We start from the raw sequence: 17,598 nt of genomic DNA, 5'->3' as shown, positions 1-17,598 counted from the left end.
CCAGGTTAAAAACAAACTGGCACAGAAAATACCTTGTTGCAGAAGTAGGAGGTGCATCAGAATTGCAAAAAATTATTTTGCCTGTGCTCCAAAAACCTGCCGCCCTAGCTAGTGATAATATGGCTGGAGATAAAGCGGGGTTGCTTTTTTGAAAACCGTCAATCGACTAGAACCACACTGACCTATCTGGCTTGCAGCACATATGTAACTATGACTCAGACATATGGTAAAAGAAAAAAACAAAAGAAAAGAAGTTTTTAAAAAAACACAGCAATCATGGTCAAGAGACAAATGTAAAGAATATGTCCTGGATAAGCTCCTCTGTATAGCATTCACCCAAATGAAGTACATTCTACCAATTCCTTTCTTCACATATTTATTACATTACCAGCTTAACTATGCAAAACCCTCTTTGAAATGGTGAGCAAGACAGATGCACAGCAGTTCATAGAGACTTGGTCCACCTACACAGGAAGGGAGAGTTCACAAAGGCTTGGAAGAAACTGGTGAGGATTTCAGAACTATTGGGTCTTAAACCTAACATCTTCAAGACGCAAAGGGGTAGAGAAGGGTTAAATGTTGGAAAAGGTCATTGCATGCATGTGACATGGCGCATACATTCTTTCATTTAAATTTCCATTATGTCACTGCACAGTAGGGACGGTGGCTCTGAAAGCCTAGAAACAAGTGGGTCAGAGTACTAGTTGTCTGCTTTGTATGTTGTTGCTTTCAAAGTCCATATCCAGGGTAATCAGTTCAAACAAAATTTAAAATAACAGGTGGGAGAACTTCTGAGGAGGGGCTCCAAGTATTCCATGCGAGTTAGCACTTTCCGATTGCCTTTTATTGGTTCCATGTAAACACTCCCAAAGAAGCAATGACAAGACAAGAGCAGCGCCATCAGGAACACAGAATTCGGCCGGCTGCAACTGGGATTTGGAAACCAATCCAATCCTAAATGGATTCTATCTGCTTGCGCACCTTCTCCAGGGCCCGCCCGTCCAAGGTCCGCTGACGGTAGAGCACCACCAGGGCAAAAGCAACCGAGGCCCCCATCATTCCACCAACAAACTTCCAAAAGATTGCCTTTTCCATCTCTATGGATCGACAGCTGGTGATAGTCGTGGAATAGAGGAGAGAGAAAAAACAAAGGATAAGACGAAGAACAAGAAACAGTATTACAATGCAGTTTGTGAATGAAGGAGCTGATACAAAAAGACTACAAAGTCAGTCAATCAACATTATTTGGTCGAAAGACCATAAAAGTCAAACATAAAAACACATACAGAGCTTAATAATAAATATACATCATTCAGCAGCTCGATGGGAACGTTACAGATTGCGTTAACGTTGTAATAACTTAAAGCAAGTACAGAAGGAGCTCAGATGAGCATATTCACCTAGCCCCCAGACAACAAAGTGCAGGCAGCCTAAGAATATAAGTCGTGAAACACATTTTCAAATAGCAAAGGCATATTATAGCTAAAAACAATTTAAACGCATGTTGAAAATGGCCTGGAGCAGGAGTAGATTCTATTACGATACAACAAGCGGCTGGCCAAAAAACATAAGCAAAAAAACAGGAGCACAAAAACCTCCTTTAGGGGTCGCTATGTGCTCCCGTCAATGGATTTGTTTATTCTCAATATCTCTGCGTCACCTAGATAAACATTGTTCTATTAATCGGTGTCAGCCAATAAAGTTACAAAAGATAAATCGCAAAGCGCAAAAGCTACGATAAAACATAAGGTCGTCCAAACTCGTTGCTCATTGGTAATCAGTCCTAAAAAAATAATAAGAATTTTTAACATTCAGTACCTTAATGATAAAAAAGCAATTCAAAACAACTCCGGTATACCAACAAATCATCTATTGAAATAATACCTTGTGTTCCTTAACGTTTCCAGATGTAAAAAGCTCATTTTATAAAATGTAATAATGAAAAGCACAGATCCCTTGAGCCCAAAGATTGCAAGAATATGAGCCGCTCTTCGAGGTTCATAAAATAAAACTTGCGGAAATTCAGTACTAAAAAGGAGAATCTAAGCCCCATGTATAAAGTGCAAAATAAGGTAAAGTGGCAAGTGCACTGTATAGAAAACCTGTCATACCCACGTGGCAAAAGCTCCACTTTCCTGAACTTTGGAGATGAAAAAGTAAATTTAAAATACAGAGTGCTCAATCTTAGAGTACCACCCACTGTGGATTGCACCAACAGAATTCAAATAATGTCAATGTCAATAAAGAATGTCCAGAAATGTTATATCTTTCTTTTGTTTCTTCTTTATCCAATTTTCTTTTAAGCAGCCAACGCGTTTCGTTCAACAGAACTTCATCAGGGCGTGCTGGCTGTGTCCAATGTGCACAGGCATCACATCTTGTTTTTCTATTATTTACATCCAGGTCAGTAACAAAGGCTATTGTGCCGAGCGAAACGTGGCGTCCTCTCCAGAGGAAAGAGTGTCCGTACAGAAGTTCTGTACGGACACTCTTTCCTCTGGAGAGGACGCCACTTCTCGCTGTTGAACGAAACGCGTTGGCTGCTTAAAAGAAAATTGAATAAAGAAAAAACAAAAGAAAGATATAACATTTCTGGACATTGACATTATTTGAATTCTGGTGGTGCAATCCACAGTGGGTGAAATTTTCATTTGTCTTTGACAAAACAATTGCCTCTTGGGAGCAACAGGGGCAATGGTAATGCACACCATATGAGCTAACAGCTCTGCATAAAATAGATAACGGAGACGGGCTGGCCCAAGGCCTACAGTGAGGTGCAGCACACTCAAAAAGTTCTTTTTGGGTGTTGTGTTGAGTTGCTCAGGGATAGGGTCATACTCAATCTTAGAGTAGTTAACCTGTGTCAATATGTGGGATTCTCAAACCACCCTAAATATGGCTCAATGCTGAGTGTTGTAGAAATACCAGCATACCAAAGAACAGAATCCATGGCCTGGGCACCTTCCAAACGGAAGTTCATACAGTGATTCGGGTAAATGTTTTGACAATGTATGTTTGGGTCCAAGCAAGAAGGGATTGTCAAACAGGTCCCCAAGGCCTAATGCCTTGTATGTGTTTTTATGTAGGAAAGCCATGGTATCTGGGAAGCTTTATCAAATAAAAGGCACTCAGCCAGGCAAGCTCTGATCAAAACAATCTCCGGTGTAACCCACATTTTAATCCAGAGTAATAGGGAAGCAAGGCCAATTAGGTCTTTGTCAGCCCTAGTTCCTCATGACAAGTTAAAATGGCTGTGTTGCCTGGAATAGAAAGCAGTCTTCGAGTAAAACGGTTTTGAGCTGTTTGACGAATCCCAGCCTTGCTTAGACCCCACAGCCTGGCCCCATATAAACCAACTGAGGTGCACTTGGACCTGTAAAGGCTCAGCATTTCTAGTTTTGGTTTGTTCTCTAGGTTTCTGGCAAATCTAAATAAAGCTTCAATGTTCCTATTAATAAAAAACTGCAGCCTTAAGGTTAAAAGGGGCACCCAACTAAGAGAATTGTTATAAAGAATTCCTAAGTGAACAAATCTTTAACCTTTACTAAAGTATGACCGCCCCATGCTAAAATTCTTATACATATTGCTCGGGCGACCAGACATCATTATGAAAGACTTTGTGTAATTTATCGATATACAACTTTGGCGAGCAGTAAACAAAGTCACTTAAACGTGTCTTCATCTTGACTTGTTTAATGGTTACTGATAACTGCAGTAGAAGCAGTATTATCCTTCGAACCCATGCAGTTTGCAAGCACTGTGCTTGCTCTTCATATGATTGGTTTGCTAATTTTCTGGTTGCATAATGAATCCAATCGCCCTTTACTCTGGCTAGATATATCTTCTGCTACACGACCAGAAGCACCACAAGATCTGTGTTTTCTTTAACTAAAAAATAGTGTATACCTTTACCCCAAGCATCCATTTTACCATTTAGACCAATGTATGCATTGCGAGATTTACAGTCTGGTAACCTTTTCTTCAAAACTGTTGAAATATTTGTCGGGTGTTGCTGACTATTCCCATACTCGCTAAATATATACTCCTTATTTGGAACTTAAAAAAAGCACTGAACAAGCCAGTAGGCCTGACCTTGGCAAGTGGGTGTGACTTAATTTAACCCCTCCCCTGCTGGTGACGGAACCACTCCGTCATCAGCCGCGGTCGAACTGATGACGGAGCGGTTCCTTCACGGCCCGCTCGGCACGCCTGCGCGGCACGGATTCCGCGCCTGCGCTGAGCGTTCTATTGAGCGGGCGGGCCGTGACGGAACCGCTCAGTCATGAGCACAGCCCAACCGCAGCTGGTGACGGAGCGGTTCCGTCACCAGCATGCGCCCGCCGCGCGGCCGCCCCGCCCCCTTAGCACTGCGGCGGAATAGCCACCGCAGTGAAGGGGTTAAACAAGCAGTGGTAAAGCCAATAGGTCTCACCTATTCAAGAGCTATTGGCATTGCCAATGTGTTTTAGGCATGAAGGACACCAACGTGCATTCTGTTCAGCATGACTAAACGATACTGGCATAAATGAGGGTGGTGTGGAGTGTCATGAAGGTGCGTAGAGTGGAGGGCCATGGAGGGAGTAGAGTGGAAGGGAGTACAGTGGAGTGGTATCGTGTAGTGACATTGAGTGTGCTAATGTAACGTGGAGTGGTATACAGCAGAGTAGATTGTCGTAGAGTTAAGTGGCATAGAGTGGCATAGTGTAGTCAAGTGGAGTAGAGTTTTGCAGATTGTCATAAAGTGGAGTGGCGTAGAGTGGAGAGGCGTAGAGTGGAGTAGTGAGTCAAAATAGACTGGAGTAACATGGCACAGAGTTGCATTGAGGCAGTTGCCTAGAGCATCGCAGTGTCAGAGTGGAGTAGAGTTTAATTGAGTAGAGTGTCAGAGTGGAGTATTGTGGAGTGTCTTAGAGTGGCCTAGAATATAGTGGTATAGAGAACAGTGGTGCAGAGTAGATTGGCATAGAGTGCAGTGGTGTAGAGTGCTCTGGTGGTAGAGTACCTTAGAACAGAGTACACTGGCGTGGAGTGCAGTGACAGAGTGGAGTGGCGTAGAGTGGAGTAGTGTGCAGTGGCATAGAGTAGATTGTTTCAGAGTAGAGTGAAGTGGCGTACAGTGGGGTAGTGCAGGGTAGAGTCCAGTGGTATAGAGTTCAGTGGGGCAAAGTGGACTGGAGTGGATATAATTCAGTGAAGTGGTGTAGAGTATAGTGGTGTAGATTTGATTGGTGCAAAGTACAGTGCAGCAGAGTAGAGTGACAGAGTGCTATGTTGCAGAGTAGAGTGTCGTAGAGTGCAGTGGTGTAGAGTGGCATAAATCAGAGGCATAAAGTACAGTGGTGCAGATTAGAATAGAGTGGCATAGAGTGAAGTGATGTAGAGTGCACTGGTGTAAAGAGTGGCATAGAGTGTAGCGTTGCAGAGTAGGTTGTCATAGAGTGCAATGGTTTTGAGTAAAGCGGAGTAGAGTGCATTAGTTTTGTGTAAAGTGGGGTAGAGTGCAATGGCGTACAGCAGAGTGGAGAAGCACAGCACGGACTGCAGTAGTGTCGAGTGGCATGGAGTGCAGAGGCATAGCGTAGGTCGTTTCAGAGTACAGTAAAGTGGAGTGGAGTGTGCAGGGTAGAGTTCAGTGGCGGAGAGTGCAGTGGTGTATAGTAGAGTTGCATAGAATACATTGGCATAGAGTAGAGTGGTGTAGAGTAGAGGACGTACAGTACACTGATGCAGAGAAGGATAGAGTGGCATAAAGTGCAATGGTGTCGAGTGAAGCAGAGTACACTGGCATTGAGTAATGTGGCATAGAGTAGAGTGGCAAAGAGTTCAGTGGCGGAGAGTGCAGTTTTGCAGAGTGAAGTAGCTGGAGTGGTAGATGGTAGTAGCATACAGTGGAGTGATTCAGAGTGTAGTGGTGTAGAGTGCAGTTGCATAGAGTAAAGTGGCATAGAGTTCAGGGGAAGCGGATACAGTGTTGTGCAGTGGCGTAGAGTGGAGTAGACTGCATTGGTGTAGAGTTGTGCGGAGTAGAGTGCATTGGCATAGATTAGAGTTCAGTCCTGCAGAGTAGTGTTGTAGAGTGCAGTGGTGTATAGTACAGGGACACAGAATGCATTGGCCTTGAGTGGTGTAGAGAGCATTGGTGTACAGTACAGTGATGCAGAGCGGAATAGAGTGGCATAGAGCGCAATTGAGTAAAGTGTAGCATGCAGGTTTGTAGAGTGCAGTGGTTAGAGTAGAGTGGCTTAAAGTGCTGTGGTGTAAAGTAGAGTTGTGTAAAGTAGAGTGGTGCAGCATGTATTGCAGTGGAGTAGAGTGCAGTGGCATAGAGCAGACTGTTTCAGAGTAGAGTGGGGCACAGTAGGCTGGAGCGGTGCAGAGTAGAGTGCAGTGGTGTAAAGTGCAGCGGTGCAGACTAGAATAAAATGGCATAGAGTGGATTGGCATGGAGTGCAGTGGAACAGGGTAAAGTGCATTGGTGTAGATCGCAGTGTTGTAGAGCAGCGTGGAGGAATCCAGAGTAGAGTGGCATGCACTAAAGTGGTGTAGAGTGCAGAGAAGAGTGGCGTAGAGAGCATTAGCATAGAGTGGAGTGGGACAGAGTAGTGTGCAGTTTGGAGTGGTGCATAGAATAGTTCAGTGGAAAGCATAAAATGGAGTATGCATGTTGTGTGGTAGAGCACATCCATTTGAGACAACACATCTTCAATTAAAATGACCATTACATTTGCACAGACAAAGTTTAACTAAAAAAAGTATGTTGAATTGTCATCACCTAGTGTATGGATAGGTTTTGATCGTATGACCATATTTGTTTTCACCACACTTCAGAATTAATCATTTCCTTATTCTGATAAATTCTGAAATATCTGCCCAGTTCATTTACAGACATTTAAATGTTGTTGATTGTTAGAAAAAAACAAGCATTTACAATGCAATGGTCTCGCCTTTGCAAAAGTTAGAGCTATTGGCATTGTAAATGACAAACTTTTTATTTATGTGGCCGGCTGCACGTCGATGAGAGCATCACCAACAATCTGACCTTAGTACAGACTCAATGTGTTTTTAACAAAGCAAAGAACGGGATTTCTAAAATTCTACATTGTTAAGTACATTATCAAGAAGTGCATTCTCTTCTAAAGCAAACAAAACTGTATAATTTGGTAGTTCTCTTACAGTTTTCCAAGACAGTCCAATGTTTGAAGAACAACACATGCTCACCTTTTCCAAAATAAAATAATAAAATTGTGCTATAAAAACTACATTACAGGTAATTTGTGTAAGAACCTTTGACACTGTGGTATGGTTTATAATGTCTCCGAAACCCTCCCTTTCTGGACGTACATAGATACAGACAACCGTTACCTACGGCCACCCGAGCAGCGGCGCAAGGTTAATTTATTTGACATTAAAAGGTGAAGACAACTATGCGTTTCGGCTGTGAAAAACAGCGGCACATCTGGTGTTCTGGATACATGCTGGCAACCACGAGGGGTGGGGAGGGGATGGGGGTTACAAACTGTGTGTGTGTGTGTGTGCGCATTTATGACAAGAGAATGCAAATATTCAAGAACTGTTATCGCTGCATATTGCACATGGAAAAGATTTTCAAAACCCTTCGTTCGCATGAATAAAAGTGTATACTCAAATAATTGTCCAGACATTCTCGTTAATAAAGTATTACCTAAGCATGAAAGTGCTTCTAAATATACAAACATCACAAATACTGTGCAATTTATGGCAACTACATACAAACAGTCGCCTAGTTAGTCTGAAGTCGAAAAGGCAACTGCAAAAGTCATCCAGGCGTACATGAAATAGCATGTTTAAATAGCACCGTAAAACTAAAATACCTCACTTAAACGCCGCCTGCTAATGAAAATTGACATTTTACTATTCTGAGTGCAATGAAAAGGCAAATAAAGTCACTTCTTTCATTATGTTCGTGTTTAAAACAAAACATCGGAATGAAATTACTCAAAACTTGTCTTTAAATAATGAATGGTAAACCTTGCACTGTGTTCCTGAAAGGACAGTGCTAGGACACCATGACGCACCACTACCCTTCAGTGTCAGTTTGTGACCACGATACTCAGGGATCCGTGATACACGTGTATGGGTGCATGTGTGTGTGTGTGCGTACGTGTGTATGTAACAGAAAGTGTTGCAGATCGTGTCGTGACAGAGCTGGGTCGTGACAATCGTCTCGCGGTGGCCGTTCTAGTCGGACGGTGACCTTGGACGTGGTTTGTTTCTCTCGTCCGCTCATGCAATCCTGGGCCGGACAAGAGAACATTCAGACCGGTCACCGGTGGCTCTCGGGCGGCCGGGGCACCGTCTCTAGAGCTCGGGATGGGGGGCTGGGCCGTGAGGGGTGGGGGCCTGAGTGCACTGCGCTCTCCGTCAGCCGTGGCCCACTCAGTACACGGGGCTCTGGCGATCTCCGTCACGGACTGCCTAGGTGTGCACGGTACTCTGGCAATCTCCGCCACAGAATTCCCAAGATTACACTGCGCTCTGGAAATTTCCGCAACAGAATGCCCAAGAGTACACGGTGCTCTGGCGATCTACGCACAGAGTACACGGTGCTCTGGCGATCTCCGCCACGGAGTGCCCAAGAGTATACGGTGCTCTGGCGATCTACGCACAGAGTACACGGTACTCTGGCGATCTCCACCACGGAGTGCCCAAGAGTACACGGTGCTCTGGCGATCTACGCACAGATTACACGGTGCTCGGGGGATCTCTGCCACGGCATCGAAGAGCGGGTGTGGCCAGGAGTACACGAGGCTCTGGCGATCTCCATCATGGAGTGCCCAGGATTACACGGTGCTCTGGCGATCTCCCCCACGGTGGCTGACAGCTGGAGTGTCCAGGCCTTATAGTCGGGATTGGGTAATGGCTTAGAGGGAATTACCAGAAAATACGATTCTCGCTTCATGGGCCTGCACTCTCAGTCCATGCGGCATGGACGGTAGCACAGAGACAGCTGGCCCTGCCCCTGCCTCCCTGGGCCCAACGGCACCCCTAATATCTCTGTTTGAATGTGAACTGTTTCCTGGTGCCCGATATAGCCTCTGCCAACCTAGGCGGCTTGAAGCCTGACATAGGAGCGCTCTATCCAAGAAGAGCGACACAGTTTATGTTTAAGGTGTGCACGTGCGTATCTTTCTGTTTGCCGGTATATGTATAATCACATACGCATGTCTGTGCTCTGTGTGTATGTTATGTGTCTACCTGTCTGTGCGAACATATGAGTGTTTTGCGTCTACTTATATGTGTGTGTGTGTTTGTATCCTTTCTGAGTATATATGTATGAATTAATCTTGGTGTCTGTCTGTCAATCTGCCTGAAGGCATAAATTCAGAGTATTTGCATGTTCATATATGTGAATGCCTATGTGTTGTTTCTGTTTGGAGTGTGTGTGTTAAATCCATCCATGTGAAGACTTTTCTTTGTGTTTGTGTATGTAACTGTGTGTACTTCAGTGTGTCGTTTCTGTGTATGCATATATCTGTGTTGTGTGTGTCTGTGGTCTATCTGTCTGAATGTGAATGTTTGTATGTGTGTGTGTGCTAGCATGTTCGTGTGTTTGCGTCAGTGGTCCCCTGTTCCGGCGAGTGTGTCAAAGTGTTGTTTTTGTGGGGGCCACCTGTGTGTTTGTTTTTCGTTTATCTGCGTCTCTCTGTCTCACAATCCCTATGTGTCAGGGATTGTGAGTGAATAGTGCCTGTGGGCCCATGAATGTGTGTGCAATGTCTCGAGAGTCTGAGTGTGCGCAAGCGCAGGTCTTTGGGTGCCACTGCTGTGGAAGCTCGAGGGGCGCCGGGGAGCAGTCTTGGTAAATTAGCAAAAAATAAAATCGAGCATTGTAGCTACTCAGGAGGAATTTATAAAAGTTTGGCCCAAGGACTTGTAAACTCGGAGCCTGGTGGGCTATAAATTCCCCAATTGCAAAAAAAAGTTTCCACCCTGTTATCCAAAATAGGAAAGTGTCTGCGCATGAACACACACTACACTGTGTGCGCCTCGAGGTGCGGACATTAATGACTGCCCGGAGGCTGCGCGTGCCACGGTGGAAACAAATTATGAGAAATGGACAACACCGGCCAATACACTGCATGCCCTTCCATAGACGCTATTTTGGGGGGCTAAATAATTACAGCGGTCACTCCGATGACACGTCACGGTGCTAACCCCGGCACCCGGTCCACCGGCCACTCGACAGAGTGTTTTATTTATAATCTCGGAAAAGAACCAGACAGGAGCAATTGAATATGAATATGCCCACGGTGAATCCCTTAGAAACACAAAAAACGGTTCCACCGTGGACGCATAATCGATGCACTGCAAACACGATGAAAACCAGTCATCCTTGGAAGGTATGGGATGAACTATCACGGGTGGTTTCATGATCCAAGTCAGTTAATGTTTCAATACATCCAAAAGCTCAGTATTAAACATTAGCGCTGTGATGCCACACCAGCCGCACTGTGCGCTATAAAATACTACTGCCAAACACCATTGAAAGAAATACTTTTTGTGTTTCTCTACAATGCAAGCAAGGATTTCTATGTTAGGCAATTCATTGTCTAGACTCCACGCCTTCCCATATATTGTATTCCTTACAACCACTTGTTTTCATGTTTTCCCGCTGTGGTGCTCATCTGGCCTAGTTCTAACAAAATATAATAAAAGCTAAATGAATCCATAAATACAGATGCAAAAGCTGCCCGATCCCCACCCCCCCTGAAAGCCACCCCCCCAAATGTCAGTTACACGTCTGCAGTCGTTTCCGGGCTCCGCTCCGTGGTAAAACATGAAGCCACCAACAAATACAGAAGCATTTCCTATCTCGTGTAACATGCGAGGTTTCCACCTGGAAAGTTATTTTTATTTCCACTTGCGCCCTTCCCTGTAAACTCTTTAACGCCACGCTTTTCCGACGCTCTTCGGCCGCCTTACTGGAGGCGAATAAGCAAAACATTATTTCATGGCTTGCCTTCTGGCCGTCAGCAAACGTGTTAAATGCTTGTGACAGTTCATGGGTGAGGCCTGCAGGGCACGGCATTGCCATGGAGCTAGCCGGGCACCAGAGGGCACCACAGGGCGCTGACCCTGCACGGGCTCAAGGGCCTTTCCATGGCCAGCTGGCATTATCTGGGCACGGAGGGGGCTCACCCCGGGCCAGAGAGAGTGTTTAGCTGGCCAGCGAGAAGTAGCAGCGCCCAGGGGGTTAATAGCCTCCCGCCCGATCTCCCCCTCCCCCTGTCCTCCTGTCACTGAACGTGCAGGTCCCGGCTTCAGAGCTAACACTCTCCCAGCCGGGGCCGTCCAATGACAGGGGTGGGGGCCGGCGTGGTCAGTCACAGGTGAGGTGGAGCGCGAAGGGAAGGAGCCTGCAGCAGAGAGCACAGGGAGAGCGGGGGATCAGTGCTGCGGTGTGCATGGGACGGGCGGGAGCGAGGCCAGAGCGCTGCCGGGCTGCAGAGTGCACACATCTGGAGAGGTGCACACAGATCTGGGGGTGCAGCGCTGTACACAGATCCAGAGATTTTGATTGCACGCACTAGAAGGGGTGCAGGGACAGGTAGCTCCAACAGTGTGCACTGATCTAGGGATGCAAGGGTGAGCGCTGCAGCAGTGACCACAGATCTGGGGTATTGTTGCAATAGCTCTGTCGTCCACGGTGCCAGTGTGCACAGATCTGGAGGGGTGCAGGACAGTGGGTGAAGGAACTCATAGCTCAGTGTGCACGCACCCAGGCGTGCAGGGTAGGGGTGCAAGACTGACTACTGAAAAAGCTGCCACAGCTCTGAGAGCCTTTTTGCAGGGGCCCAGTGATCCATCCTTCCTGTGTGCACAGATCTAGAGGGGTGCACGGACTGATAACTCCCGCTTGGTGCTCAGATTCAGGGGTGTTGCTGCAGGGGTCAGTGATCCGGGGCGGTGCTGCCGCTGAGGCTGAGAGTGCACGGAGAGTGCACAGAGCCGGAGGAGTGCAGGGCTGACGCGACGGAGGCGAGCTCGGGCGTGTTTTCGTGCTCTCCCCTTCCCATTGGCTGGAAGGTAAAATTCCAGCCAATGGGAAGAGGAGAGGGCGGGACTTAAAAAAAGACACGGAAACGCCCCCGAATCGCGTTCCGACGGGGAAAGAGTGATTGACAGCCAATCTCTTCCAATGGCTAGCCTCCATTTATGGAGCTAGCCAATGGAAGAGAAGGCGGGACAAAGCCCCACACTGTAGGATCATAAGATGTCGACCTGCGCAAACGCTGCTGCGCAGCGGATCGCCAGGCGAAACCTAAAAAGAATTGCATAGCCTTCCTACGGCATACCCCCAGAAGCCAGTATGATTGTCAAATAAATCCTCTTACGGTGAAATCAGAGAAAGTAAAGTAAACACCAAGCTCCCTTGGAAGACAGACTGGACATTTGACCTATGTCTTTAAATGCACAGCAAATGTGACAAGATAAGAACAAGATTTAAAGGCCTGTTTATAGATATCGAGCACTGATGAAACAGTACAGTGGCAGGGACAGCACGCGCTTGGGCTCATACCGACCGCTAGCCCTCCTAAACACTGACTACAAGATACTGGCTACTGCGCTAGCTCAGCGGCTGGCCCCCTTGGTACCCACACTGGTACATAGCGACCAGAATGGTTTTGTAACCAGACGAAGCACTTCGCACAATATACGACGACTGTTCAGAGTGCAGGCTTATGCCGTATGGCAATGGCCTCGATCGGGGTGCTTAGTATTAGACCTTGAAAAGGCCTTCGACTCCGTGGTGTGGCCTTACCTCATAGCAATCTTACGAAAATATGATCTTGGGGACGACTATATTGACATGGTGGGTCTATTGTACCGAAAACCTACGGTACGAGTACGCACCGGCAGATTGCTGTCCGACGTCATCAGAGTTAAAAGGGGCACTAGGCAGGGATGTCCCCTGTCCCCACTACTTTTCTCGTTAGCAATGGAACCTCTTGCGGCATTACTGAGAACTCAGCGTGCGGAATGGGGGATTCCCTTGGCGGACGGCATTCATGCAGCCCCTCTATACGCAGACGATCTCCTTCTATATATCAAAGACCTGACCTGCCTGCCACCGGCACTATCAGACACCTTTCGCACTTTTGAAGCCATGTCGGGGCTCAGGGTTAATTGGGCCAAATCTGGAGTATACTCATTCAGCTAAGATGTGCAGGAATGCGAGATCAACATTGACAATGAAAGGCTTGCTTGGTATCCCACCACCTTCCGCTATCTTGGTATCCACATCTACAGAACTTTGACTGACGTCCTGGAGGGCAACCTGGTAAGAGCCATCTCTTCCTTACGGGCGCAAATGGAATTTTGGAAGACCCTCCCCCTTAATGTGTCCAACCGTGTAACATTGACAAAAATGATAGTCTTACCAAGGCTGTTATATTATTATTCTAACATTCCAGTATATGTTCCGACCCGGATTTTTCGAGAACTGGAAACTTTGGTTAGAAGCCTTATATGGAATACTGGAAGACCCCGGATAGCACTGACAAAACTTTATGCGCCTGCAGGTGCTGGAGGCCTCGCCGTTCCTAATCAGGAACTTTATTACCTAGCAGCACAGCTGCAATGGGTAGCCGGATGGCTGAGTGGGAAGAACCTGTGCGATACTGCCACAGATACCAAAATGTTGACTCATACGCAAGTCCATACACTGTTTCACCCCTTAACCAAAGCTCCCTACCCGGCGCAGCTTTACCTGGCCGTGGCCCGCAAAAGCTATATACGTGGCCTGAAGCTTACACGCACTGTGAAGCCCTATGCCCAGATACTCCCACTGTTAGGCACGCCCGGGACGGCGGGGTGGTGACGGAGGCTGCATTGGAACGATGGACTCAAGCTGGAGTGGACACAATGGCAGATTTGTACGCAGATGGTGCCCTTGTTCCCTTTGAAGCGCTAACTACAGACACGGGCCTACCAGCTGGGCAGTTTCTTTTACATGTGGAGAAGTGTGGCTCACTGGTTAGAGGAGGCAGACCTGGAAGCAGAGGTCAGCCCGGGACCAGGGTTCAATTCCCGGCTTGGCGGGGGCTTGAGTCCTAAAAATGTCCATGGACTCGACAATTCTCGCTCCGGTGTCTACTCGATTCACGGGTTCACACTCTGCGACTCTGGGCAATAACTTGCTTAATCTCCACAACGGCCCCTCGTGGCGGGATGCCTGGCTTTCACCTTGCGGATACCCTGCCAGGGTTATCTCACAGGGGAATACCAGGACGGGTTCCCTAAGCAAGCGCTTAGAAACCGCTCGGGGATTTGCGCTATATAAAATTCCTGTACATTTACATTTACACATGCATCTCTCATACGCACATTCGTGCGAGCCTGGGGCGACATGTCTGAGAAGCTGCCGACGCCTCTTCTGGTGCAGTACTTGCATGTCATGGGCAATGGTTCCCACGTGATCCACTGGCTAGCGCAGGCACTCTTGACACACACACAGTGCACTCTCCAACCATTGCGAGATAAGCGGATAGGGGAAGGGAATGGACAGACAGGGAATGGGCGGTGGTGCTGGCGGGCCCCATCAATATTCCACGCAACTCCCGCTTCAAAATCATTCAGTTCTATATACTGCATCGTGCGTATTTGTCGCCAGATAAAATTAATCAGTACTTTGCGGTCAACACCACTGCGTGCCCGAGGTGCTTATTGATTGGTGTGGATCTCCTCCATATGCTCAGGGCCTGTCCCCATATACTGACATACTGGCATACCGTGACATCACTATTGGTGAAGGGGGTTGGTGAGGACCTACAGCACACGTGGGAGACATGTCTGCTAGGCTTATACAAAAGAACAAAACACAACAAAGTCCCCACTAGATTCTGGGACCTCAGGCTTATAGTGGCCAAGACTCATCACTAAGCGCTGGAAATGTAACGAGTCCCCGCATATTAAACACTGGCGTGCCTCATTTGACAATTGGGCGATGGCGGAAAGCACCACCCTCCACAGGGAGGGGGCAGCAGGGCTGAGGAAGTTCCCCATAGCGGAGCTCTGGGACGACACCCTGAGGTCCTTCCACCAGGCGTGTCTTGATCAAGGAGTTACTTAGGCTCTCTCCCCTCCAGACATGAGTTGGGCAACGGATGTGATGGAGAGCCGAGCACTCACGTAGTTGTTTAGTCTTTTTTGATACCTGCACACACTACGCTGAACCTGTGTTACATGATGCCACTGTTCCCCACATAGCGGCAACCCCGCCCCCCCCTCTATTAGCATAGAGGGCTTGATGCTCGTAACCCATGGCTATGCTGGACCCTGCCACTCACCCCCGCACTGACCTTCGCCTGGAACCAGAGGCACACGCCCACGGACACATACGAACGCAACGCTTGCTTCCTTACATCCTTGAGTTTCCTTAGATTTTTCCTTTTGTTGTTTTCTTTCTCCTTGTAGTTCTAATGGCCTTCCGGTCTTCTTTTTTTTGTTTTTTTTTAATCTCATCCCCTTCCCTTCTGTTGGCCAAGTTTCGGTGTCATGGCAGTTTTACCACCTGACACGCTTGTTGAGATGTTCTGAATAAGAGTATCGAAATACATCACTTTTTGACTCACAGCACCTACTTGCGAGACCACCTTAGATGACACACCTAATACTTGCTGTTAGGCGAGGGCTGAGGGACCTACGCGCAGACTAGGCAATGTCATAACAGGGCACATCTATGGACCCCAGGCTATACTCCCACTTGCACTACTCAGCTGTACACTCTCTAGAGCCTTACTACCGCATATATTGCTCATACCTGTTACTGCCATGCCTCGCGGATCAATATGTTCTCCCATTGCCTGATGTATTCTCCCTTTCCGATGCATTGCTTTTATAGGGAGGAGATTTTTCATTGAACATAACATGCCTCCTTGAGAATGTTGTTTTATTCCCCCAGTCCCTTTTCTATTCTCCTTCTGTCTTGTAGGACATGATGTATGACCAATGTCCCAAAGACCATTCTTATTGTTTATGATTATCTTTGTACATTTAAGGAAAGATTGGTTGCATTTCCTGCTTACTACCTTGGCATGTACTGTGACTTTATACTAGGACAAAAAAGAAAAACTAATAAAAGATATTAAAAAAAACAACTGATGAGACACTACAGTAAATAGGGTATGGGCTATGGAAGGGACGAAGTCAAGCTGGACAGCTTAAAAAAATTAAGCCAGGAAATGTGAGTTACAAACCACAAAGCCAATCAATAAATCAGCATTTGTAGAGTGTGGCACTGTCACCCCTGGGGGTATCCGAGCACTAGGGTGGGAGGTATCCGCTGAAAAGCCAGGTCATGAGGAAACGGCTGGAAGAGGAAAGAAATGAGCAGAAAAGGCAAAACAGGGGGCAATAAAACGAGTGAACAGAAAAGGCAAAACAGAGGGCAGAAAAACAAGCAGAAAAAGCAAAACAGAGGGTAGAAAACAAGCAGGAAAAGCAAAACAGACCAGAAAAACGAGCAGAAATCAAAACAGAACAAGAAATGAGCAGAGGAAGCACAGACAAAGGGCAGCAGGTAGACCAGCAGCAGCGGGGAGCGGACTGCGGGCAAGCTGGACAGAAGAACTGTCACAGGGGGAGGTGACATGAGAACCTGCCCAATGGTAAACAATCAGAATGCATTACCAGGGAAGCTTTCTAAAAGCCCCCAAGATGTTGTTAGCAAACCAGACAGCTGCACTGTTTGGTAGGCTTTGACCTGAAAAAGTATATTGGAAGCAAATGCCACAGAAACAAATCAAAGAAAACAAAAACATACTTCTGCCTAAACTTGGGGGCCATGTGCTTGTAACCTTCACATAAAATATGAAATAGGAGTACAGGTGCTTCCTAGGAAGCAAGCATACCTCTAATAGTTATACAAACTCTTTCTTTTAATACATTTCACTGGAAAATATTATATCGATTGGGGGTAAGGAAAAATTACTAATGGCTTTGAATTACTGTAACCTGAAAACATGGTTTAAACACACACGGGTGACAAAAAAATCAATAAAATAGAGAAATAAACGCACTGACAAAGTAAAATATTGTCTTGCTATCCATGTCAAGGATATGCGCCTCTTTTCAGAGAAATGTACTCATGTCGTGAGGAAAAATACAAATCAATTACTGTGCAAGACAGTCAGTCGCTGAAGTGGGCTGACCCATGCTGTATGCTATGGTTTTTGGAACAATGATAATGGGGGTGTGAGGAGTACTCCTAAGGTTACTCTACGCTAATAATATTATTCAACTGGTGCTGCGGCTGTTATGATTTCTTCAGCCAGGATAGCTTGATTCCAGTGGCACAGTTAGCCCAGAACCCACGTCTGGGCATACCTGGCGCACTTAGGGGAAGAAAGCAAAAGACACACAATTGATGGACGGAATGCAGAACAAATAAAAACATTCACGCAGTCAAGAGATCTGGGTTAAACCCATTATTCTTTTGCTCACCATGCCACCCCAGTTTAGACCTTGGCATATGGAAATCAGTCTTGCCCCCGTGCCTTATGGGAACAGTCCAGCCCGAACTGCCATGCCAGGTCCTCCCTGAACTGGAAGCAAGCA

The 17,598-nt window shown here is 46.7% G+C and overlaps 1 protein-coding gene across 2 annotated transcripts in view; it reads right to left on the bottom strand.

Annotated features, from left to right (window-relative positions):
* Positions 1 to 359: 359 nt before the first annotated feature.
* The window catches only part of JTB (jumping translocation breakpoint), a 52,221-nt gene continuing 34,982 nt past the window's right edge, over positions 360 to 17,598 (bottom strand). For both annotated transcript variants that reach the window (XM_086947536.1, XM_086947537.1), the window contains one exon: positions 360 to 1,111. In XM_086947536.1, the coding sequence (XP_086803662.1) occupies positions 955 to 1,111 (157 nt within the window). In that variant the 3' untranslated portion in view covers positions 360 to 954. The remainder of the gene's footprint in view (positions 1,112 to 17,598) is intronic.

Source organism: Lissotriton vulgaris, chromosome 12 (genome assembly GCF_964263255.1).
Source record: "Lissotriton vulgaris chromosome 12, aLisVul1.2, whole genome shotgun sequence".
In the NCBI taxonomy this organism is placed as follows: domain Eukaryota; kingdom Metazoa; phylum Chordata; class Amphibia; order Caudata; family Salamandridae; genus Lissotriton; species Lissotriton vulgaris.
This window is presented reverse-complemented; position numbering and strand designations above follow the sequence as displayed.